The following is a 25,096-nucleotide window of genomic DNA, read 5'->3' as shown; positions in this document are numbered from 1 at the left end:
TGGTGCAGTTAATTACTCTTTGCTCTTCAATCTACAGGCAGTGTGCAAGTAAGAAAATGAAGTTTTAGGAAACAAAAAGTTCAGTTCCAGCACAGGAAACAATTCACCAGAAAAATGATGGCACTGAATATGGCATACATAAACAAGAAACAACAAAGAAGGAATGAAACAGTGGTGAAAAAAAAGCAACACAAATTTTAATACACGCAATGCAGAGAATTTTCAACAATAACTGACCTTCAAGATTATCTTATTAGTTGAAAAAAAAAAAAAACTATTTTTGTTGCGCGGCCAGCCGCTCAGCAGCATGACGGAACCAGGTCATCGCAGCCTTCTCGACATCCTTCAGGGTCGCATTCGGGTTTCGGATGTCATTAGTCAACACGCCTGCATGCACAAAAGCAATATTATCGTTCCTATAAGTTTTGCACACCACACAAAACTTGGGCCGGTATGGCACTCTTCTAGAAATTAAGGCAGCTTCGCATGTGTGGTGTCAAGCCTGTAGGAAGTGCGGAGCTGGGCAGCCTTCTTTGTTTCTCTTCAGTTTTCTCTTTCTTTCCGCCTCTCTTTTTTTACTCCTTTTCAGTCTTGCTGTATTTTCTTCTTTTTTATTTTTATTTATTCCTTCCTCTCTCTTTATCTATTTCTTTCTCTTTCTAATTTTCTTTCTACCTCTTCCTGTTCTTTCTCTCTGTCTATTTCTCGCTTGCTTCCTCTTTTTTTCTATTTTTTACATGGCTCTGCCTGCGTAAGGCCAAGCAACGACAGCATACGAGAGCCCGGGCCCCTAATGTGCTCCACACTTAATATCATAATCAAGGCGCTCGAAGAACAAGAGGAAGACCCCTTTGGTGCGATCACACGCTCATTACGCTACAGATGGCTATGCTATACGTGGTTTTGCCTGCATTATGCCAAGCGATGACAGCATACGGCAGCCCGGGCCCCAAAAGTACTACACACTTAAAAACTGACAGTAAATACCAGCACTAATTGCAGCAAAGTATAAATAGACAACCTAGCTATATTGAGTATACTGCTTGACCAGAAGATTTCACAAAAAACCAAGTGATATCAAGCTTGCTACACCTGACTCACCGCACATCAGCTTGCAGAGGTGCAGTTCACAGAATTTTCTTTCACTTTGTGCCAAACCAACTGAAGCCCACTGCAGCATTCCAGCTGAGGAGGGGCTGCAGTACACATGTTCTTTTCTGTTTCGTCGAATCTCCCCCTTGTACAGCCATGTGCTTTTTCTGTTAAAAGGAAACAAGAAGATATACAGCTAGAAAGACACATTGGGATCCAGTTTACTTTGAATGTTTTGCAACCTAAATGATCTTGTGGTAATAAAGAAATACAAGCTGGCTTCTAGCTTTACTTAAATTGTTTAGAACTGTCATACGCAGCTAGCTATGTAAAAATTCAACAGTACGTCATTAATCCGACTGTCATAAGTAATATTCACATGAATTTATAAATGCCTAGTCACTCCAGCATGCTGTAGTTACAAGACAGGCAACATTATACTGAGCTTAGGCCATGAAGCAGAGAAATTACCATTTGATCATGAGCTGTGCTGTCTGTCTCGAGCTTCTCTTCATACGCAAGAACATCCGCCACATTCGAGAAAGGCAGGTCTGGGAGGCCATGAGGGTGCGGAGCTGCACTGTCGGCATTACTTAGCAGCTCGCTGAAATATTGCAAATGGGCTTGCTGGGTGTGCTTCATACTATTTAACACATGTTGTATCCTTTCCATGAAAGCTGAAAAAGATGTGATGACATCAGTGTTATGAGAGTTTTCAGTTCAGCAATATGTCTTAAGATGAAAAATTACCGCAATAATTCGAACATAGCTAGGCTTAAGGTAACTAAAGGTGTGTAATGTTCAAAGTGCTTTGCTGTTCCAGGTAGCTATAGGTTAACCTTATATTCAAAATATAGCTTTAAAACTTTTCAGTGAATTATATGGCAACACATAAAAAAAAACGGTCATGAACATTGCTGAGAGTTACTTGTAGGAGCGCTAACAGCAAAGCATGAGTCTCCTTTGCATTAAGAATTGTTGGGGTTTTACGTTCCAAAGCACGACATGATTATCGAGCCAAAAATTTTGACCACCTGGAGTTCTTTAACATAATTGAAATCTACGTACAGCCTTCTTTGCAGTTTTTGCGAAACTGGCTTAGTGATAACAGTGTAAGTGAGGATCTACGATTTGATTGATGTTGCAGCAGCACCACGAGCACAAATGTTTTTGTAAGTCACCGCTTGCACATTAGCAACCATCGTTGCTCAAATGATGAGGCATGCTCCTAAAGAAGAACGAAGGGATAAACTGCGCCACTAACTTATGATTAGAATGACAGAAAGCTGACGAAAGCTGAAGAATGACGAACATGGACACAAGAGAGAATCCAAGATGTCAAGGCGTTTGTGGTGTCTTGAGTTCTTTCTTGTCTTCATGTTTGCACGCCCTGTCTCTTCAACATGACTCATGGTAGTGTGTCACTGTGTCACAACGACAATGGGAAAGTATGTTATGCCAGCAGCAACATACAATTTTTTTTTTTTCATTTGTGCTATGTGGCTGCGGCATAGGGGAGGGTAATGAATGCTCAGACTAATACTGTTATCATGAAACCAGAGCAAGGTGGGGCACACTGTTCAGAAGCTATGCAGTTTGTGTTTCTATTTATGCTGATACATAGCATATATGAAGGAAATAGGACACTGCCCACATACATGAGCTCAAGAGATGGAGGTGGAACAATACAGCAGGCTGTTACACTGCTTGAACACAAATCGTATTACTGGTGACAGTCATTGTAAGATGGGTTCTGCCATAATTTTTTCCATCATGAAGCCAGCAACACCAACTAAAAAACTAAGCTGATTTAGTGCTAAGAATATCACCTTCCGTTTCCAACACGTTACACAAAAGAACAATACTCGTGGAATTAATTTCACTCTTCTGGGCATGCATTATCACATATGTGAATAGTACATCTACAGTACAAAGGAAACATTTGCCTCAAGTAAACATGAAGCAAGAAAACACATAAACAAGACGGGAATTTTTCCCTTAGAACTTAAGGACACAGAACATTATGGACTGTAACCATTAAAGAAGGTGAATGACATACCGAGCACTTGTGGGTCTGTTCGTGACCTTGTAGCCCCGGTCAGATATGCGGGTCCAGGACTGTAAGATGAATCTGAACATAATTGACACCACAAGTTAACATCTAGAGTTACACAGAGAGGCAGACGGAGATGAAATAGGTACAGAGACAGAGGCTCAAAACACCTGAAGTGGGCAAAGGATTCTCAATTTAACGAGTAAATGTAAATAAACTACAGCAACATGCAATAAGACATCAGAATGACATACCAAGCGTGCTCGGTTCCATGTGTGGCCATGCAGCCACAGCAAGAGTTGAGGATACTGGTATGTGCGATGAGCCTGAACATAAAACAGACCACAGGCATTTGGCCATAGCACAATGACTGTACAACAAAACAAGGTAAAAACTGGAGACATTGCATAACAGCAACATAATGATGTATACCGCATAAATGACATACCATGGGATTGCAGTTCCGTAAAGGAGTTGGCAGCTTCCAACATGTGCAAAGCACCTAAAACATAGAAACGATAGTTCGCACTCCACCTTGCCGCACAATGCAAAAGCAAACACCTAACCGCAGCAATATAAAAATTGCTATGTGAAACCAGAATGACATACCAAACATGCGTGGTTCCGTGTGTGGCCCTGCAGCCGCAGTAAGAGTTGAGGGTACTGGTATGTGCGATGAGCCTGAACATAAAACAGACCACAGGCATTGGGCACATGGTAAACATGTCTGAGAGCAGATTGAAGCCCTTCACGCAAACCAAAATGACAATAATGTCCAGAATCCAGCAGTAGTGTGACATTTGGCACTCTTGGTGTGGACAAAAGCACCCTGGCGCTACTTGGTAGCTCACACATGCAAGAATACGAGCGAAGAACCTTTAACAGATTTATGACGGCATCGTGAGGCACACTTGACTCTAAGCTTCATTGTCACAAGTCTTCTCTCAACGATGCGATATCCAGTTCTTTCAATATACTTGAGTTAGAATCTGTTGCAGTGTCCTGCTGTGTAGGCTAAGGCATCTGTGGCACCCGTCGGGCACGTTATCGGGTTCCACGGGAACGCTGTGCATGTTGTCACCAGTATGGTACTCCTAGTCGCAAGATTCCAGCATGCCGCCATAAATGCCGGCACTGGCAACTTGGCCGAGGGAACGGTTCAAAGGTGGTTCGGACACTTCTGGCTGCACGCGGCCATAAATGCCGGCACTCGCAACTTGGCCGAGCGAACGGTTCAGAGGTGGTTCGGGAACTTCTGGCTGATTGGAGGTAAAAGCGACACGTGAAAGATTCTCCTTCGCGTTAAAAGATTCGCCAGCAGCTACCAAGATTGCGCGCACATCGGCCTGCACGGCGTGACTGATCAGCAGTCGATCTCGACATGGAAGCCATCTTTAGGCGACTAGAAGAGTGGTAAACCACTTGGTGAACCACGTGGTAACCGGTAAACTCACTTTTGTCGTGCTGTTTAAGCGGGTGACGTCTAAAGTATAGAAGGCAGATGAACACAACAAACGTGGAAGAATGATAAATGCAACGATAACTTACTCTCGTATTCGCTTTCCATGGCGCGCGCTTCCCGCCTAGCGTATGCAAGCTCTAAAGATAAAACACAAGGCCAACACACGTATATCTTCACGCTTGACAAATCAAAAAACAGTCGGAAAACAACACTTACCTTCGATTACAACCAGCTCCGCGAACCCAAATTTCAGAGTGCGCGCGAATAGTAACTGTTGTGCACGCAGAGAACACGCTTCAAATGCGGAACTATAGAAACAGACTGCAGCCACAGCCGCATTGTCGTAATGTTTTCGTACATATAATGAGCATAAAATAAAAGAAAAAAGTTAAGAAACTGCAGCGCACTTCAAATACGAATTACAAAGTCGTCGTTTTTATAATTTTTCGCCGGCCCATTTAAGAGCAGTGTACATGTAAAACGATACATTCAAAGAACTGAAACCGAAACTGCTCGCCGCTTCTCGAACGGAGCGGTTACATGGGACGGTTTCAATCCCCATTAATGTTTAACTATATTGGACTTTTTCGTGTGCCATCCGGGCTAAGTACGTTGAAACAGTTTAGTGGGCAAGGTTGATCGCATGCATATATGTGGTTCCGAATAAACGAGCAACGCGCAGCACGACAGCACATCACGTAATATACTATGACGTTGCTCAAGTTGGACGTGCTTTAATTATTCAGGCCTGCACGAAAGAATAATTAGTATGCAAAACTTCAGCAAACAAGAGCCGTTATGTGTTCTCGCCTGTTTAATTAATACATATGTTAATTATTTGTGAAGGGTTGCGCAAGTTCTTTATATGTATTGGTGTGATTATAAACAATGATCGCTGGAAAAGTGCATTATTAATTCATGAAGACGACATACATATATGTGTGCTAATATGAGTAAGTAGATTAAAAACGCATGTATTGATGTGAGGCATGCAAGCATCCACCCATTCATGTCCTCTTCTGGGATGTTTAATGGACATCCGTGCGCTGAAGTCTACGGGACACCCATATGACTTCCTTTATTGGATGTGGGACTTCGGTACTTGTTTGGGGCATCCTTAGGACTTTTCGTGTTGTCTGGGTGATTTTTTAGTCCACGGAGACGAAACCGTTCCGGTTACGAGGCGTCATATAGGGGACTTTTAGGATTCCGAAAGCTCGTTTTAGGCGCCAGAAATAGGCAGGCGCCTTTGACAAACCCCGACCCTCGAAACTTCCGTTTTCCACGTGTAAAGACGCACAAATAAATGCAAACGCACGCACGAGCATACATAAAGTGTGGTTGAACCCCTCCCGCTCCAAAAAAAAAAAACATCTGGCTACGCAGATGCCATGAACACGGTAAAAAAAGTCACAGTTTCGCCGCAACGGCGAAGCAATAAATGCGATAGCAACAAATTGGAATGTAATGCGAAGAACGGAAAGCAGCTCGAAATTTCCAGCGCGTCGCTCAAGCGCAAAGGGCGCACGAAAAGAACACACACAGGGCGAGCGCGAACCATCAAGTGTCACAGTTGTTACTTATATCTGCTTGAACAGCGTGCTCGTTTCGCAAACGCGGCAGCTGCAGCGAGCGAAGTGACCTTTGTACGCTCTGCAACTTCAGCGCGGACATTGCGGTGAAAGCACAAGACATACAACCCCCCTGCTCCCTCCACGAGGCGCACGCTGGCGACAACGCCCCGTAGGGCTAAGTGCACCGAGGCGCGCGCGCGCAGCGCTAAGTGCGGGCGATGACCTTTAAAGCGCACCCCTCGCGCACTTCACACTATCTGCTGGTGAATAACAAAGCACGCTGAGGTAAATGGTGTATATAAATAGGTCGCCGTTAGCATTCTGAAAGATTGTATTCTTCGTGGCCGAGCCGTTAAACGCCGCGCGCTGCTCAGCGAGAGGTCGGCCGTTCGATTCCGCGCGTCAGAAAGTATTTCTGAATTATTTTTCTTTGTGGCTTTTATATATATATATATATATATATATATATATACGGTGCATCACGGCGGAGACGGCAAAAGCCAGCCGAGACTGTACATATAATTGCTATCGCAATAATATTCACTCTCCTTTCCGCTGACGGCTCTCTACGCTTTCGCATTCGCCAACAGCTCGCGCCATGTCAGCACGGCGGCGAATGCTCGCCGGCGTGTCCCACTTCACTGCTGCTAGTGGTTGTTTACGGGAGTTGCTTGAACTAGAGGACTAGGTTGAATCCCATAGTTTGCAACAGTCAAAGTTGCGCGGTAACATGAATAACGGTCTGAAACTGCACCCTGTAGCAAAACTTGAGGCTAAATAGTGTTCATATAAGCGCCAATTTTGAAAATACGTATTTATAGGCATTTAGGCACGAACACCAAAAGTGAGCATATCAAAGTGGCGCGATAGGATGGATGGATGGATGGATGGATACAACTTTATTTGAAATAATCAAAGTGAGTGTGGTTGGGCTCCTAGACGTCCGGGAGCCCCCTGGCCGACATCTCTAGGCAGGCCCGGTTCACCAGCCTCAGCTGGTCGTCCGAGCCAGTGGCCCAAAGAGCGGCCTCCCACAAGGAAAGGGAAGGACTGGGAATAGGGTCTACCACCAGGGGCTTTGGGCAGCTCCACAAACAGCGATAGGAGCTCAAGGAACAAAACAGTCATTTGCCTAAAATCCGGTCTCTAGTTATCAGTTATATTGCATGGCAGAAGCACAGAATCTTGATTGGTGTCACACCATGCAAATTGTGTAACAAGCAGGTGGTCTACAGCAGTGCTTCCATATTACTAGCAAACACACACAAGGACTACAGAAGAAAAGACAGGACAACCACTAGACTTGAACTGGTTTTTAATCGACATGAAGGACAGAATTATCCCAGGTGCCACGTCATAGACAAAGGCAAAAAGTGCGACGGTTGTATCCCGGCATACGACGCTACTTCTGTGATGCATGTTGGAGGGCAACAAAGAGAAAGGGGGATAATAGAGGCCCTGGAAATACACAGGGCGGGTGAGGCATGTTCCAGCACTCGATTGACTGCATTGTCGAAAAAAGAACTCGACTATCTGTGCAAGCAAAAACCACATGTGTGCAGGTGGTATGTATAGGCGGCGGTGAAATCCCTTTGGAAAACTTTGTCTGTGACGTGGCACCTGCATGTGCGCAATGGGATTCTATATACTATTCTGTCCTTCATGTCAATTAAAAATCAATTGAAATCTAGCGGTTGTCCTGCCTCTTTTTCTGTAGTCCTTGTGGGTGTTTGTTAGTAGTGTGGAAGCATTCAGTCAATACCAACTAGCCCAGCTAAATGCATTAAGGTTCTAAAGCAGCCCACCCTTTACAAAGCGTCATAGAGTTCAAAGGGCTCAGCGATAGGTGTCGACTGTGGAGGAGCAGTGCCCCCCCCCCCCTTAGAGTTACTGTATGTGCTTTCAGTACCTGCGGTAGCATATACAGGAACACCCCTCCCCTGCCCTGCAGGACGGCTTCCCGAGAGGGCTGCACTGTCGTTCAGCTATAACCATCGATGAATGATATACATAATCTTTCTCTATTGCTCTTAGTCAAAGCAACTCCTCTTACGACTTCATCAAGGAATCATACCCCGCCGAAAACAGACGAACACAGGAGACAGGAAAGCGGCTAGCCGCTTTCCTGTCTCCTTCACCGTTTTCTGTGTTCATCTGTGTTCGGCGGGGTATAATTCCTTGATGCAATGCACTAACTAGCCCAACAACGAGTTCTACTATTACGACTTCACTCGTGAAGCAAACTCAATTCCTCCTATGTAACATTCATGCTGCAAGGTTGTGCATAAATATAGGTTTTATTGCTTCAAAAATAACAACAACAGACTAGCAGGTGCACTCATAGAGCACACAACACTGATTGTCATAAGCATTACCACTGTTCAAAAAATTCTGCACAAACGTCTGTGCAGTAGGCATTTCAAGATGAGAGCCGGCAAGAATGACAGTTACGTGGTTTTCTTGGAAGAAAGGGTCACCGTTAACGTTGCCAATGAAAAGCCTGCGAAAAGGGCGAGATCCGATTGAAATAATTCAGGTCAGTCTCCTCCCACATCGATCACAGCTGCGCTAAATCTGCAGCTCATCAAAACTACACTTACACAATCTTCACACACAGACTGAGCGCATGTGCAACAGTCATGCATTACAAACACCCTCATACAAGCCACAAGAAACCCTGGCTGTAGAAAAATGCATCAACTCATGATCCCAGTCATTGTTACGCTGTTCTTTCTTGTGTTCCCATCCTCATTGTAAGTAGACTGCACATCACAAATTTAAGGCATCTTTCATGCACAGCATGAATAACAAAGTGTTGTTTACTAACTAACAGTAGCACCAGTAAGAAATGCAGTTGAAAAACAGCACAGCTGTCAACACAACTTAGGGATGACCACCAGTGCCGACCATAAACCATTCCACCCAGCTTGTGGAGTGCTGCACTATAGTCTGTTGTACATAGCACACAATGGCTTATTATGAGCAATAGCAGCACTTCATGAAAGCACAAAAACATCATAGGAGAAGACGAAGATGCCTCACGGAATGACCATAACAAAGCAAGTATATTTAAGTGAAAAACTATATTACTACTGATCAAATTACTAAAAATTAAAAGTACAGCAAGAAGACTTGCTTTGAGCAATAGTGAAGCTGCACCAGGTTAAATTAACAAAGCATAAAAATCCACAAGCAACCCCATTGCACTTCATCTCTTCAACTGTAATAACAATCAAAGAACTTATACGAATGTGGCTATAGAGTATAAACAGTGCTTTTACTTATGTGGTACTATATCACTGAGAACAACAACCAAAATTCACAATGGTTACACAAAAACAATTCAAGCTTACTTTAGTGTGAGCAAAAGAAATTATGGATGTAACGCACCAGAGGGTACTAGTACTTTCTCAAGGCTGAAAGTTGTTAATGTCCTGCATGCAGGACATTAGGAACACAGTGCGCAAGCGCTACAATGATGCCTGCGCACGTCAAATCTTTGAAGCCACTGCTATCACAAGGAACAGTGTATCTTGCATTAGCTCTCCATCTGTGGTGTTGAAGGATGCAGAATCAACATATCTTAACCACCACAATAATACTGGTGAAATCTAATTGCAGCTATTTTGAAGTTGTCTCATGCTCTTTTGGTCGTACGTAGTGATATACAGCTGTTTCCTGTGTATACATTCATGCTCCTTTCTTAATAATGAACTAATTCATCAGTCAGTGCTGCTGTTTGTCCCCCTCCTTTGTATTTTGTCTTTGCACGCTGTTCCCCTCATAATAATGTATGAATCAGCCCAAGCCGTCACTATGGCTTTAGCCACCTTCACAAATGTACCCACTGTGTTCCGTCATCATGATGTTGCAAACTCTCCCACCAATTCCATGCAATGCAGTAGAAGTTAGTGGCCCAATCAGGAAAACAGAAGCACCACCTAGTCTCAGAGTAAAAAAGATGATTTACACGTTGTACTCAACTAACTTATCTGTGATTCTGTGTGTTTCACCTCCCAATATGGCAATAAAACTGACTGGGGATGAACTACACACATGAAGGCCCATGTGCATGCGTGTACATCTTAAACTCACAACAGCATCTGTGCCGTTTGCTTGTTTGTTAGTCATGTTCCATGCAGTATCATAAAATTATGCTGCACCAACGTGACTCTTCTGGTTCAGATCCCTGCTTGATGAACAGGCCCTGAGGCTTCAAATACACTGCACAGATTTGGTGAGATAGTGCCAGTGAAACAAATGGAAGAAATATATATACATATTTACAATGTAGCACAATGGAATCACGGCACGAAGCCTTAAAAAATGTGTACTGCACGGGCAAGCAATCAACAGCATCTGCTGACTAGGTTGTCCCTTAGGCTCTGGCACAGATGAAGATAATGCTTGCGCATGTTTGAATAGGGCACCAAAAAAAAAAAGAATGAAGGAAAGGCAGACACATAAAAAAAGAACAATACAGAACCATATTTTGTTGTATCTTTAGTTTCAGCACTCAAGTTTCCTCAAAGCTTTGTCTTAACAACCTGTCTGGCTGTTCAACTTTTATCAAGTAACATGGCGGCCAGAAGAAAGGCACAACTGGTGTGAAAAGAGATACAAAGGAATAGGTCCACAATCAGCTTAACCATGTATCCGCCAGTTGTCAGCATAACAAGAAAAATGGGTGTATACCTCCTTCAAGTATCACTTGGTTGTGACAAGGCAATCAAGGGATTCTTAAGTCTATTCTGGGGAACCTGCCCTCAACTTTCACATCTTTCTTGCCAATAAAATCATTCTTATTCTTTGCTTATCCTCAACTATTTGTACAACTGTCTGTACCATTGTGTTCACTCGCGCATGAGAAATATCGTTTAGCTGCACAACAGCCTTTACGCAAATATTAATTTATTAAGGTCAATGCCCAGGTAAGGTTAACGAGCTCTGCTTCTAGGGATTAAGAGCATAGAAACTGTCGAACAACCTCCAATAAACGAAATATTGCGTCCAGGTCCCCTAAAGTATAGTCATACTGTAAGAAGACCAGACCACACATGCGAACAATTGGTCAACACAAGATGAGTTGCTTTCCCTCCCAAAAGCAGCAGACATGTCAGCTCATTATCCCAGCATGGAAACCTTCACCATAACGGGGACAGATATTCTGAGTGTCAGACGGCAACCACTCTCAGGACTCGGCATCGGTGGGTGTCGAGTTATCAGGTGTGTCACCCCACGCGGCCGCAGGTGCAGACGTGGAGCCATTGCTCAGCGTTGAGGATGCACCCTTCCACTGTGACATGCAGTCTATGACAACACCAAAAAGAAAAAGCTTTGTAAATATGAATGTGATACCCAGTGTGAGTGCAGGGGCACTGCTAGAAATAGGATAATGATGTACAATAATGTCTATACGTGCGCATGCATGAGTAATGCACATGATAAGAGTGCTTGGTTACCACAAGAACAGCTAGGCAAAAAGAAAGGTTATCAAAAAGAAAAGAAGCTAGCTTTAACTTATCACACTTTGACGCCAGTTTGAAAAACTTGTCAATTTCCATTCAGATTGCCAACATTGCAGTGCATCTGTGCTTAGCTGAATGGTCGACATTATTGGTCCCAGAAGAGATTGCACAAAAACATTTACTTGCCAGTGTCACTACTCATAAGCATACAAATATTCACGTTTTCAATTCTCGGAGGAAAAGGACGGAGCTGCCCATAAAGAGGAGCTAACTTGTCCACACTCGTTCAGTAATAATAATGCCATGGCTTATGAATGTCTTCTCATTTAGGCCAACCCAAGCAAGGTTGTATCTCTTTCAGCAGTACACAGTGCTGTGGTATTGTAGCACTTGGCTCTTTCAATGACAGTGTTTCATTACTGTCATTGTACATCACATGTTTGTCCTCAGTTGACTACACATCCAAATGTGAACAGCATGACATGTATGTATCAAATAATGTAACATTTTTTTTATCAGGTACATTCTCATATGCACCATTTTGTAGAAATGAGAAAATATTCCGTATTCTATTTCATATTAAGAGGTTGCATCTCCTAAGTGCTTAGAAAAGACTGGGAAGTTCAACCACTCGAACAGCTCTACTACACAGGCTACTATACCTCTGCGGGACCAGAGATCTCGAGCCAGAATTTTCTTAACCTTCGCACGTGAACATTGTTCAAAAAGAAAGTACAACGAAGAACTAAATAAATAATTTTACTGTCACAGACGAGGAAAATGTTAATAACACAAGCAAATACAAAGCCAAATAATTTTGTTAATGAACTTCGTTAAAGGGTGTAACTATTCCATTATAAGGACATTGAGGTTATCAAAAATGAGCCTGCTATGTCTGCTACCTCAAGCAATCTGCAGATTTTGCTTTTCTCCTATCTGATGCATGGTTAATGTGTGAACAGACACAGAGAATTAAGGACAGCCCATACAATTGCTATGTCCTTGTTCCAGTAACAATTTCTGCTGGCTCATTTTGTCCATGTTTGTTATTCTACCAACTGGCCAAACAAGACATAATGCAACTTGACATGTTTAGTATGCTTATGTTCTCTCCTTTGAAAAAAAAAGAAACAAAATGTGTCTGACGGTGAATACAAGCTGAAAATGTGACAAATACAAAAATAGGACTACTTAGCAAGAAACTTCGTACAGATTACACTAACAGCATGTCATGCATTGCTCATGCCATAATGCTGGTGCTACTATGATGCAACATAAGAACCTTGTTACTATAAAAATATGGCACCCAACATAATGCTGTTGTTGCACATTACATATTCAATGTTTTTTTACAAGCCTATATTGTTAACGTGCTGATAGAGATGAGAAACATGTTAGATTAACTTTGCTACACATACTATACACATAAGTATATCTGGTAACCTACTATATTCACTATGTTTATGTTTGACTGCATATACACAGCACATGATGAAAGCAAATGCTGCAGCTGAGAGAAAGAAGCGGCTTCAGCAGAGCTGAACTAAACTCCTAAATGCTGATAATAATAACATCCGAGGTTGTACGTGCCAAAACCACAACATGATTATGATCTTAATGAAAAGATAATGAAGCCAAGGAAGATAAGGGGACGTTAACTCTACTGTAGCGATTCTGATATAGATGTGAGGAAAGTAAAGTGGACGAAAAGGCAACTTACCACCGGCAGGGGCCGAACCTGCAACCTTCGGATAACGCTCCCGATGCTCTATCAATTGAGCTAGGGCGGTGGTTGTACACTTTATCGGGTATGTGCATGCAAACCCAGGGGGAGCTGGTCAGTGCCGCTTGCAGTGTGGAACACACTTTCTTTTGCCAGCTGGTGTCCTTAATGAACAATTAACATCCCCTGCACCTTTCTTGGCTTCATTGTCTGCTGGTTTTCATTAAACTTGTGTCAAACAAAGGAACAAGCCCCAAAAAATTCCCTTCTTTCAGACAAGATTACGAGACATGCCGTAGTGGAGGGTTCAAGAAATTTCAACTACCTGCGGTTCTTTAATGTGCAACTCCTAAAAGCTAGTCAAAGGCACTGGGCAGAGAAAGTTCACATATAAAAAGGGTTCAACCTGAGCTACATAGTGCATATACTATAGACAACTGAAGCAGCCATTACAGTAGCTGTTCCACAGCAGTGCATAATTGCTTCCTCCTTGCAGCATGCACCTCATGCAAGCCTTCCCCCACATCCCATAATGCATGGAACCAAGTGTGCATGATAAGTGAGGCAATCTTACAATCTTGTCGTGTTCCAATCTTTTCACGTAGGTGTGACCAGCCCCGAGCATCACACCTTCACGGCAAGGTGAGCCATCACAGAAACGGGCTGTTCATTATTACCGCTGTCAGCATCAGAACTATAGGTATCCTCATCTCCAAGCTTGCACGTCAACAAGACAGCCAGATTGGTGTGAGCACAAGCGGCTGAAAGCAAATATGAAGGATGCACGGGCACAAGCCAGCACGTTGCTTAAGCTCAAGCAGCAGACGATGCCACAAAGAAAAAAACACAAAGAAGAACAAAAGCAAAGTGGAGGCACAACTCCATAACCGCCTCATCCATTAACTGACTCAAATACAATCAATGTGCATCTTGGTTCCTTCCGAGCTGCCATAATTCAAAATGTCATAATGATATCACTTATTTACAGCCATCTGTTCAAACATGTGCAATGACAGGCAACAAAAATAAAATGGCTGCGTGAGGCAACTCACTATCACAAGAGCGTTTTCTTAAGGACAATCCGACATGAATTTCCATGTTTTTCTTCTTTTTGCCATTAGTTTTGCAATGCACTTGACTGTCTGCACTGTTCCATCGATGAACAAGCCTATATTCAATATTTTTGTCAATCTTCCTCAACTTGCACGTACTGAGGTATGCATATGTGAACTTGTTGACTTTTTTTTAACACGAAAGTGTTTTATGCCGGGGTCCACCAAGACTTTCTTGACGTATTTCCGTCACGGAAGTACGTCAGCAAAATGAATGCCATCAGATGGCAAAGAAAAAAACTACAAGAAAAAGTTCCGTTGACGGGAATCGAACCCATGACCTCTCGGTCCACGGCGATGGCTGGCGGGCGTTTAGCCCACTGAGCTACCGCCAAACACATTGCGGAGGCAGCATGAACGTGCCTTTTACCTTTCACACTTGCCTCTCACAGTGATCTTCGATGGATGGATGCTATGAGCGCCCCCTTTATAACGGGGCGGTGAAATATGTGCCACCAGGCTCGAAAAACAAAACTAAAAAAAAACACGCCGTTGCAACGACCGTCCCATTCGGCGCATTTCCAATACAAGTTTAATTTTGTCAACGCTTTAACACACCATGAGGTGGCGGTTTTAGCGCAAGCCTCACTCATAGCATCCATCCATATCGACAAATAGCTCTCCGATGCTCGCCTGGCTGTTGCACCGCGTTCCCCGCTCGCCCTAAGGTAGACGGAAGACACGACGCGCGTAGCGTTCCTCTTCGCATTTCACGACGCTTTGAAGGAGTGCATATCGAGCATTAGTGTTTATTATGTGCTTGTTGATGCCATCTTTGCGCGGGATTCACCATATGCGGAGTCCACGTATATGTTAAGAACTTCAGCTACCGCAAGGGTTAAATCATGATCGTGGGCGTTTGTCGTCGATACGGAGATGTGCCACTAGGTAGGCGTCAACCTGAGTGCGATACGTCCACATCAAGCGGTGCTATATCTGCCAAACAACAGTAGACATTGTACAAGCTCTCATATACCAGTGCACTATAAACGATAAACTACTTCTGTGACGACACGTTTCACTTTCGTGTTATACAGATTCCTATGACGGAGGGATCAACCAACCATCTTTTGTTTAAAACTTTCTACCGCCAGGGGTGCAACAGCCGAAATAGGATTTCGAGCAATTTTTGGAGCAGCAAAATGTTGCTTTTGGAGCACAAAAATCCAAATTTGGAGCAGCCGGCGAAGAAAAAACCTGTGTCTTCAGCGATGTGGTCGTGTGTGGTAGTATACCTCTTAAGCGCACTATAGTGTCCAACGAAACCACATGGAGAGTGCAACAAGTTCGGCTTCTACGCAAAGCTCAATACGCATAGTTTTCATGTGTATGCGCACTCGCGCTCAATACGACTTGCGACACGGGAGAATTTTTTAGCCCGAAATCCCAAATTTGGAGGAGTATAACAAAGAACGCTTACTTTTAGAAATGAAAACGAAAATACTTAAAAACCATTCAACACCAGCTAATCCGTGCAAGGTGCACGTGAACACTGCTATTTCAATAAAAGCAGTGTGTTGAGCCGCCCCACAGTGCGAGCAATGACTAAGTCCACATTCGCATTTGCAGGACCTGTCAAATAATTCGACAGGCAGTGGAAATGCTAATGTGGACCTGCGAACCTGGCAACCTGGAAATTTGGGAGATTCGTAAAGCAGGAGCAAGTGGGGGTAGCGAAAAAAGAAAACTGTGGCAACGGACATGCTGTGTAGTGATTTTGTCCTGCGTTTAAGAAAGCCCACAATATATGAAATAAAATCACGTGACTGCTCTTGTGCACTACCATACTGCAGCGCTCTCAACTATGCTTAGAGCGAAATAACCGTGTGTGCACACCATGGTGAAATGAATAATCGAGGCTCTAGGCATTGGCTTCACAGCCTGTCAGCATTTTTGACGGCGGCGTGGCAAGAAGTGTCGACATCCCTGATAAGCACAAGGTTGATGGTCAGCACACACGGTTGTTTCACTCAAGGCACGGTTGAGAGCGCTGCAATATGGTAGTGCATGAACGCAGTCACTGGTTTTATTTGATATTTCATGGGCTTTCTTTAAATGCCGAAAGAAATCACCATGCAGCGCGTATGTTACCACAAAAAATTAGATCGGTCATTTTGGAATGCCCCTACAATGTAATAAAACATACTATGCCCTAAACTGAGTATTAACCCTTAAACACCCATAAGGTATCTACAGTAAATACTGATACAAGATTCTTTGAAAACACTGTTTATTGTCCAAAGAACATAGTGCAATGTCATAAGTTTCCTAATACAACGCAAAATAAAAATGATTAGGGTGGGAATATACTTCCCTATGGACCTTTGGCAGGACCCTACTTCTAGTGGAATTTCCTAAAGCATGGCGCGGTGCAAAGGTGAACATTGCACGTAGAGCAAACAATATTCGACCCTTGGTCATTCTGTTCACTTGAGCAACACCGGCAGCGTTTGAAGGATGCTGTTCCTCTAGGAAAATGGAGCACTGGTGAAAGCCACAGTTCATCTGGCACACTGAATACGTGTCCTGTCACCTCGGAAGGCCTTCATCTTCCACTCTATCCGTTCAGGAGTTGTCCAAGGAGGCAACGTCTTGCATTGCAGTCGTATACGGTCATTGTGTGTTGCATCACCATTCGAGCGAGTAATTATGGACAATGGTTCATCCGTGTCATCGTCTTCCTCTCTGTCACAAGGTTTGTTTTCATTATAAGGTATGGAAAAGTACAAATCCAGAGCCTCTTCAACAGTCAAATGCATTTCTATTTAGAGAAATAGAAAATGGCACCGCAAGGACCGGCGTCGTGCAAGGCCCGTAGGGAAGTATATTCCCACTGCATAATTACAACTCAAATGTCGATAACTTTAGTTACTCGTTATATTAGGCTATATAAAAGTGAACCAGATAATAGCCCTGCACTTGAGGCATTCAATAAATGTACTATTTACTGACCTTTCTCAGTGCGGCCAGTACATTCATTTCACGAGTTATTGCAGCTGGTGAAAACGCGCGACAAACTCGCGGAGAGAGAAAAGTGCCGGTGGCACCAACGGGAACTCTGGCGCCTGGTAGCTGGTTGCTTCGGTGTCGCTAAAATTTTTTCCAGTTGATTCTCAAGCATTGCTCCACGTGTAGCAACCGTCTCAGGGCAGAGGAATTAGACATCTTGGAGATAGAGGCGTTGAAACGTGGTGGGAAATATGTTCCCCACGGGCGTTTAAGGGTTAAATATTTTTGTATAATTGATCTTAGTTAATTAACCAATTCATGGCAATATGAAAAATTTCTTAACGAGTGCCAAATGATGGCAAACTATGTGTCACTAGTTTAATTAATTCGTGGTTAATCCCTTTTTTTCTTAAATCCTCGGTTCGTGTTACGTGAAACAGCCTGCACAGAGACAAAAGTGCAGTCAATGCATGCACCAAATTCTCTTCAATTCTCCGGCTAAGAAGAGTTCAACTGTGCTCCAATAATCAAATTATCGCGAGTTTCTTGGGAACAGACATCTGGCACTTCCCCTCACTTCATCACCAGCTTTATCGACACAAATATCAATGGAAGAGGTGGTGCCACTTGGAACTGCTTGATGATGTTGCACGACAAAACTTCATCACAGCAACCAAAGAAGTCATTGCTGTTTAAGCTCTGTGCAAGGATGAAAGACTGGGCCAGTCGGTCAAGGTTCATGTCTGAAGCAGCAAAAAAATACGGGAGCACAAGACAAAGAAGACCACTGGACGAGGCCTCGTCCTGCAGTCTTCTTTTGTCTTTTTTTTGCTGCTTCAAACATATTTAAGATAATGTGGTGCTTAATGATGTGGTGGCGTGTATTTGTGCAGGGCTATATATGTGGGGTTTTAAGGAAGAAATGCTTAACATGCAAGACAACACAGACAAGAAAATGCAGCCTTGACAACTAGGCACCCTGGCTTGCCTTGTCCAGTCGTAGTTTGGGCATGGTCAGTTGTGTGCTTTGTGAACTTCAGTTATGGTGATGTGTTGTGTCGGCAAAAACATTGCCCTTTCTGCTCATCTCAGTGGCCATATTGGCATGCATTTGTGGACAGAGCACAACTTCCTATAGGCCATGCCAGACTGCAGTGTCCAACATATTGGTCACCCTTACACGTTGTGTCCATGGACTGGAAGACAGCACCGTAAAGCTGTCTGAATACTTCAGCATGATTAAATTATCAGTTAGCGACAGTTCTTATGCAGTAGACTCTCGTTAAACAGAATCTGAAGGGACCAAGAAAATATGTTTCGTTCAACAGGAGTTACGTTTACTTAGAGATGAACTGGGTTGTAGTATTCAGGTACAAAACAAATCGTAATAGGAGAAGTTGTTCCGTTTAATTAAGCAGCAATTCCGTTTAAGAGATTTCCGTTTACTGAGAGCAGGCCCGTAGCCAGGAATTTTTTTCGGGGGGGGGGGGCGGGCGCTTGCTGAAAACCTTGACTATTTGAGAAAAACACCTATTTTCAGTATTTATTTTTGGTAAAAACACCTACTTCACCAAAATTTCAGGGGGGAGGGGCCTAGTCCCCCCCTGGCTACGGACCTGACTGAGAGTGTTCTGTGTAGAGAAGGCAGATACAGTTGAAACAGCCTTGTACATGGCAAATGTGACAGGACAGGTTTAACAACACAATCATGTTTGATTGCAAGCACACACGATCCTCAGTAGGCAGGTAAAGACACTCGCAGAAATAAATTAGGGTATGCACATGCAAGGCAAAATAAGAAATCGGAGGAGAAATTTATTTTGAGACTCTTGCAACAAATGCACCAAGCAGCACAAAATCCACTCAGTGCACACAGAGTCGGTGTGAAGAGGCACAGAGTGCGACACCCCGTACACATGCATTAAGGCTAAATACAAAAAGTAAAAACTCACCGGAGATAAGAGAATCAAGCTCCTTATCAGATTTGCAACTGTAAAAGTTTACAGGCTCTGCACCTTGCAGGGCGTCGGCCACAGATGGCTACAAAAAAAACAAAGCGAAATTAGTGAGGCAACAACAGCATTAATTTAAAAACTAGTATCAACATACATAAAGTCATACAGTGTGCCAGTATTGTCGAAAGATTGAAAAAATGATAACACCAGCCCATTATAAAGGAAACTTATTGCAATAGCAAACATAGGCGTAATCTACACACTTTCATGTCATCAGTGTGCCATCAGCATCAGACATGCATTGTGCATTTGACTGCAAAAATGACAAAGTACCATCACCACACGCTCAATTGGCTCTGCAAGGGGCCATGGCACAGTTGTGCCTTTCACTACTGTCATAAGCATTGTGTGCAAAAACACAAGAGGTTCAGTTGAACATCCACATGTACACCACACCATGGTGCACCATAATGAACAAAAGAAGGAGAATTTGAGGGCTCGTTTTTCTTTCTTTGTTAGACACGTTAATAAGAACTAACAGACAATGAAGCCTAGGAAAGTATGGGGGACGTTATTTGTAATAATTATCACATAAGTGTGAAGAAATTAAAGAGGACAAAAAGACAACTTGGCGCCAGCAGTGACCGAACCTGCAACCTTCGAATAACGCGTCCGATGCTCTCTCTACCAATTGAGCTATGGCAGTGGTCGTCCACCCGTTCACTTTATCGGGTATATCTGCATTTAAACCTGGGAGTGTTAGCACCACTCATAGCCATGACAGCGAGTGTGGAACACTTTTTCTGCCTGCTAGGCAAAAAGCACTTTCTCTCTGCTAATGTAGACTCTAGGCATGTTTGAAAATAAAAGTTTGTCTTTAATAATAAATATTATATTTGGTTGTCTACTGTTGTAAGCAACTTGGATAAAATTTGTTGGGACATTCAATTTTTCTATCTAGAACCAGTGACACAAATGTGTCTCTGGACTAGATTAGTAGTAGAGTTACTGTAACAGAATATTTTTAGAAAGCCAGGGTTGTGCTTCTCTTTTCTATACGCCCCTTGCACTGGCATGTGGGAAAGCGATTGCGCAGTGTGGAGAAGCCACCACTAGGGCACAGATAAGCCAACAGTAGTGCAACATTGTCACTCCAGTTTAGCGGCTTATTCTATAACCAGCATTCAAACCACTGTGTCCACGACTTGTTATTCTTTCTTTAGAGGAAAAGAACTCCCAATGAATATGTTTTTCTTTTCATATATTGAACTCGCTTCAAGATGGTAGTTGGCATGCTATCCAAAAGATGGTGCCACTAGGCCGTGCTCAACGAAGATCCACTGGTCGGCGACATGTTCGTACACACGAGATATTTCTCTTCATTGAGCAGAAATCAAACAACTATTGCTGCTGGTATGTACGAATTTACACTCAAATTGAATTCAGGGTTTTACATACCAAAACTATATGATAATATTATGAAGCAAACCATAGGGGGAACTCCAGATAATTTTGACAAGGGGTTCTTGAGTATGTGCCTAAACATGAATACACATGTGTACTTGCATTTTGCCTCCATCAAAATATGGCTGCCAGGAATTGAACCAGTCTCCTCGAGCTTAGCTGTGCGACATCTAACCCGCTAAGCTACAGTGGTGGGTGCATTCATAATTTGAGTGGTCCTCACTTGTCTGATAAGGCGGGTAGTACAAAGGCAGTAGCACAGGTCAACCACGATCGCTCACGTTGCAACGAGCTCACCCCGTGCAAACGTAACAGGTGGCTTTCCCTCAAGAACTTTGTCCGTTCTGGCACAAGATGGCAGACCTTTGCACAACCCTGGGTCCTAAAGAGTCCTACGCAGTACCTCTATAATTATAAATTCCAGGCACCTTGCCAGTATTGTAGTTATGTTTTCTTAACACAGTGGTATTCTATGATGTTCTGTGCCTGTCCCTCTCTGTCCTGCTTTTGTGGGGGATTAGTGATTGCAGTTTAAGGCTGAACATGCATATACTAGTACTGACAGACCTTGAGGTTAATGTAGATCAATGTGGCCTGCTGCTTGGCAAAGTTGTCACTGAGACTCTTGAAAGCCTGTGGATGGAAAACAAACATGAACACACAGTTATGCTACTTATATCACTCAAAAAAGGCAGAAGCTTGGAGAGATGAAAAGTCCTTAGAACAAGGGGGCCGACCTTTCGACAAGCAGACTTGTCCCCTTGACGGACTCGATGAACACAAGTCTGCTAGTCGCAACGTCAGCGAAACCCCCTGTTCACAAATTTTATATCACTCGAGCATTTTTTTGGTATCCACAAACTCCCCTCATTTCCTATCACCAAACTTACATAACTTATCACTGCTCAGATAGAAGGTGTTTTCACCGGAAAATTGGCTGATAAGTGTTGGCTTCTACTGCAATACATATAAGTATGGTTGAAGCTCATTGGACCGTATTTGCAGCTTACAATACAAAGTGGCATACTGTGCTTGCCTCACTAATACTGCACTCATTCGCTAATATTGTGCTTTGGAAGGAACACAGCGCAATAGTTCTTTAAAATGTTTCACCAACATGCCCAAGCTTCTACACTAATAATTCTACACGTGGGCTGGATTTCCACAGTTGCACAACCAAGGTTGTGCCAACAATGCCTTGGTGCATAAATTTTTGTCATGTGCGCTGCTATGGCATCACAAGGCGCTTAAGTTATGTCGGTGTATTGGCACAACAGCTGCAAAGGCTGCGACGTGCCAGCCATAAGGTAGTTCTCAGAGAAAACTAAAAATGGAAGGAACGAAAAGAAGAAAACCTCTCTACACAACTTATTTGAGAGGCATGTGGTCTTTAAAAACACTACCGTGAAATTGCGAGCAAGCGCCCCTACCCAAGCAAGCGCCCCCTCCCTTTTTCTGGAGACTTGAAATATCCGCCAATGACTGAGCAAGTGCCCTCCCTGCCCTCCCGCTATTTTCACTGCTTTATTCAGTGTTTTTATTCGCTTGACGAGGGCTAATAACGACAGTGAATGCATGCCTATTCAATAATGCATTTAATTGGAAGCATGCGTGGCTCTTCCGCTGCCATCTTGATTTTTATCAGTGACCGAGCAAGGGCCCCCCTCCAAATCTTGTTAGATTATCTTTCACTATGGGGGGGGGGGGGGGCGCTTGCTCGGGATTTTACGGTATGTCTTCCAGGAGAACTAGTGCATGCGCTAATAATATTAAATATGGATGAAGGAGTGTCAAGTGTCTTGTATAGTTTGTGAAAATAATTATAGTTTGTGAAATAATAATAATAAGCTGGACATGTTATTAAAATGTGATGCGCGATAGGTGGTTCTTTGCATTGTTCCCACTCCAGTTTTTGCGCTCTTTTCAATAAGAACTGTGCGTCCGATGTGTGTGTCCTATGCAGAGCTGGCATAAAATCGCTCCAATAAAGCATTCTTGCAGGGTGTATGACTTGCATTCTTGTAGGATAGGTTGAATTGTTTGGACTTGGTTGTGCCCCATGGATTCCCTGGTGTTACAAAACTGGCGTAGAAACAGCAAATCAGTTTTGCAGCAGGGTGGAGGATGAATTATGAGTGGGAAAAGTGGCCTCCTTGAGTAAGACTTGTTGCTGGGCGAGTTCGTTGATGTCAAAGAAATACATATTAGTGCAAACAAGGACTCGAGAAAGAAGTAAGAGGAAAAAGAAAGGTTGGGCGCTAAACATTGGCTGTTCATTCGAAAAGGTGAAACCAGGGACATACAAATTTTCGCATGCGTGCATCAGTATCGGCAAAATGCAGTCCCACTGACGTATCAAAACGATGCACCTCATTTTCGAAAAGACAAACGGGAGTACCACCAACCCAACTCGTGCCTTAATGTGAAGTTTAGCGCCCAACCTTTCTGCTTCCTCCTACTTCTTTCTCGAGTCTTTCTTTTCTTTGTTTGCGCTAATATGTATCCCTCTGTTCTGCCATATTCAATGCCTATGTGCTTCGAGTTGCGAATTAATTTGCCCTCGTGCTGCTAATTCCTGGCCTCCTGGTTAGCTCAACTGGCAGAGCGACCACCTTGGACAGGTGTTGGTCTTGGGTTCAACCCCCAGAGCAGGTTGACTTTTTCGTCAACCATGAAGCTTTACTTTTTCAGAAATCCGCATGAATTTCCTGGTAGCTTTGTGCTACATACGAGTGAATGCCAATCTTGTCTTTCATAAATACTGACGTAGTGATATGTAATATGTTAACTTGCAGTGACAATAGTGAGTGTGCCAATCACCATGGCAGGATGTGTTGGGAAAATGTTGGTTCCGCACCTGGCCTATGCACTGGTAGCACAACAAGTGCCTGCTATGTGCTCCTGCTTCATACAGCATGCAGTTGTGCCAAATCAGTTAAATCAAGAACTATTATTTTCGAGAACGCAGGCAACACTGACAGGAGGCACAACTGTTTATCACACAAATGGCCTCCCCCATGCATTTCCCTCCATGATAAGCCTTTGGCAAACAAAAACAACTGCTCACAAATCAGGCATAAGCTTCCTTGTCGGTTTCACGTTTCAAATGCAAATAAGAATGCTATAACATGTTCCTGTGCAGTTCTAACAATAAGGCCTACGCAACAACTCTCTAAGTGAGCACCAGCTCCTAGTTGGCTACGGCGACACTGCTGTCTTGCCCCACGCCGTTGTTGTTGGGTACACAGTACGTTTTTGCACTAACACTTCTCTTCCATAACGTGCTGAAGGTGACAAAATGCCTTGCTGCAGATTAAGCAGCACACACACTTTCAGCCAGCAATTGAGAATCACTAGAAATAAATAAAAATGTTGGGAAAAGGTTTTAAAAATCTGCAAAATTTCCTCGTGGTCACATGGGTGGCTGCTGCCCTGCACACACTCTTGCCAAACGTTGCGACCAGGGAAAAATGCAGTGCTGCATATTATTAATGAAGAGGTTAACTGACTAAGATTGCCAAAAACAATAAGAAGAAGTGGTTACACACCTGCCATCATTGTTGATAACAACGGCGCTTCATGTTAAGAAATGCTGGTGATAACTTTAGCTTAACCTGTTTTTATTTCACAACATTTATGAGTGATATTTATTAATAGGTATTATCACACTTTGATTAAAAAACTATGAAGACTAAAAAGCTGATAAAACGATGACAAGTTACTGAAAAATTTTATGAGAGATACAAAATTAATCTACTTGTCACAAGAAGGAAGACCTATTCCACCGTGGTGTAATTGACTGGGCGAGACTTACGATGCAGGTAGTGTAGTCGACGACGTTGATGTGGACGCCATCGTAGACAACAAATCGTGGGGAAGCGTCCCTGGTGTCGGGAAGAGCCTTGGTGATCTTGTCAGTGGTGTACATCGAGGAAGGGTACAGCACAGTCCGGTCGGGGGACACAAGGACGTACGGAATGCCCGACATCGTCTGGAGGGGGCACAAAATATATACATCACCACTGCAATAATATATATACATACTCTGCATGTAAAAAAAACACTTGTATCAAATTTCTTTAATATGCTTGTAGCAGATAAGACAATTCTAATACTTGAGCTGTAGCAGCTCAAAGAAAGCAGCCTCATCTCTTAATGCACCTCCAGAGAAATGGGCCACTGGAAAGTGCTTTAAAGACCCTCGTTCCAAAGCCAAATTGAAGGACTAGAATTTGTGCCGGAAA

General features: G+C 43.3%; 1 protein-coding gene and 2 long non-coding RNA genes across 10 annotated transcripts in view; all 3 read right to left on the bottom strand.

Moving 5' to 3' along the window:
* Positions 1-339: 339 nt before the first annotated feature.
* LOC119401009 (uncharacterized) lies at positions 340-3,270 on the bottom strand. The gene is made up of 4 exons (XR_005185358.1): positions 3,152-3,270; positions 1,564-1,769; positions 1,102-1,259; positions 340-387 (listed from the first exon to the last, which is right to left on the bottom strand). It is a non-coding gene; the product is annotated as an uncharacterized LOC119401009 (long non-coding RNA).
* Positions 3,271-3,407: 137 nt separating this feature from the next.
* LOC119401008 (uncharacterized) lies at positions 3,408-4,910 on the bottom strand. The gene is made up of 3 exons (XR_005185357.2): positions 3,755-4,910; positions 3,594-3,647; positions 3,408-3,471 (listed from the first exon to the last, which is right to left on the bottom strand). It is a non-coding gene; the product is annotated as an uncharacterized LOC119401008 (long non-coding RNA).
* Positions 4,911-8,459: 3,549 nt separating this feature from the next.
* The window catches only part of LOC119400442 (sodium-independent sulfate anion transporter), a 104,929-nt gene continuing 88,292 nt past the window's right edge, over positions 8,460-25,096 (bottom strand). For 5 of the 8 annotated variants that reach the window (XM_037667476.2, XM_037667482.2, XM_037667473.2 and 2 more), the window contains 5 exons: positions 24,667-24,843; positions 21,420-21,485; positions 19,386-19,473; positions 13,947-14,133; positions 8,460-11,491 (listed from right to left, as the gene is read on the bottom strand). In XM_037667476.2, coding sequence (XP_037523404.1) covers positions 13,997-14,133; positions 19,386-19,473; positions 21,420-21,485; positions 24,667-24,843 — 468 coding nt within the window. In that variant the 3' untranslated portion in view covers positions 8,460-11,491; positions 13,947-13,996. The remainder of the gene's footprint in view (positions 11,492-13,946; positions 14,134-19,385; positions 19,474-21,419; positions 21,486-24,666; positions 24,844-25,096) is intronic. The other 3 variants (XM_037667474.2, XM_037667475.2, XM_037667477.2) reach the window with 3 other exon arrangements.

Source organism: Rhipicephalus sanguineus, chromosome 7 (genome assembly GCF_013339695.2).
Source record: "Rhipicephalus sanguineus isolate Rsan-2018 chromosome 7, BIME_Rsan_1.4, whole genome shotgun sequence".
Taxonomy (NCBI): domain Eukaryota; kingdom Metazoa; phylum Arthropoda; class Arachnida; order Ixodida; family Ixodidae; genus Rhipicephalus; species Rhipicephalus sanguineus.
The sequence above is the reverse complement of the archived record's forward strand: the minus strand, read 5'-3'. Positions and strand labels throughout refer to the sequence as shown.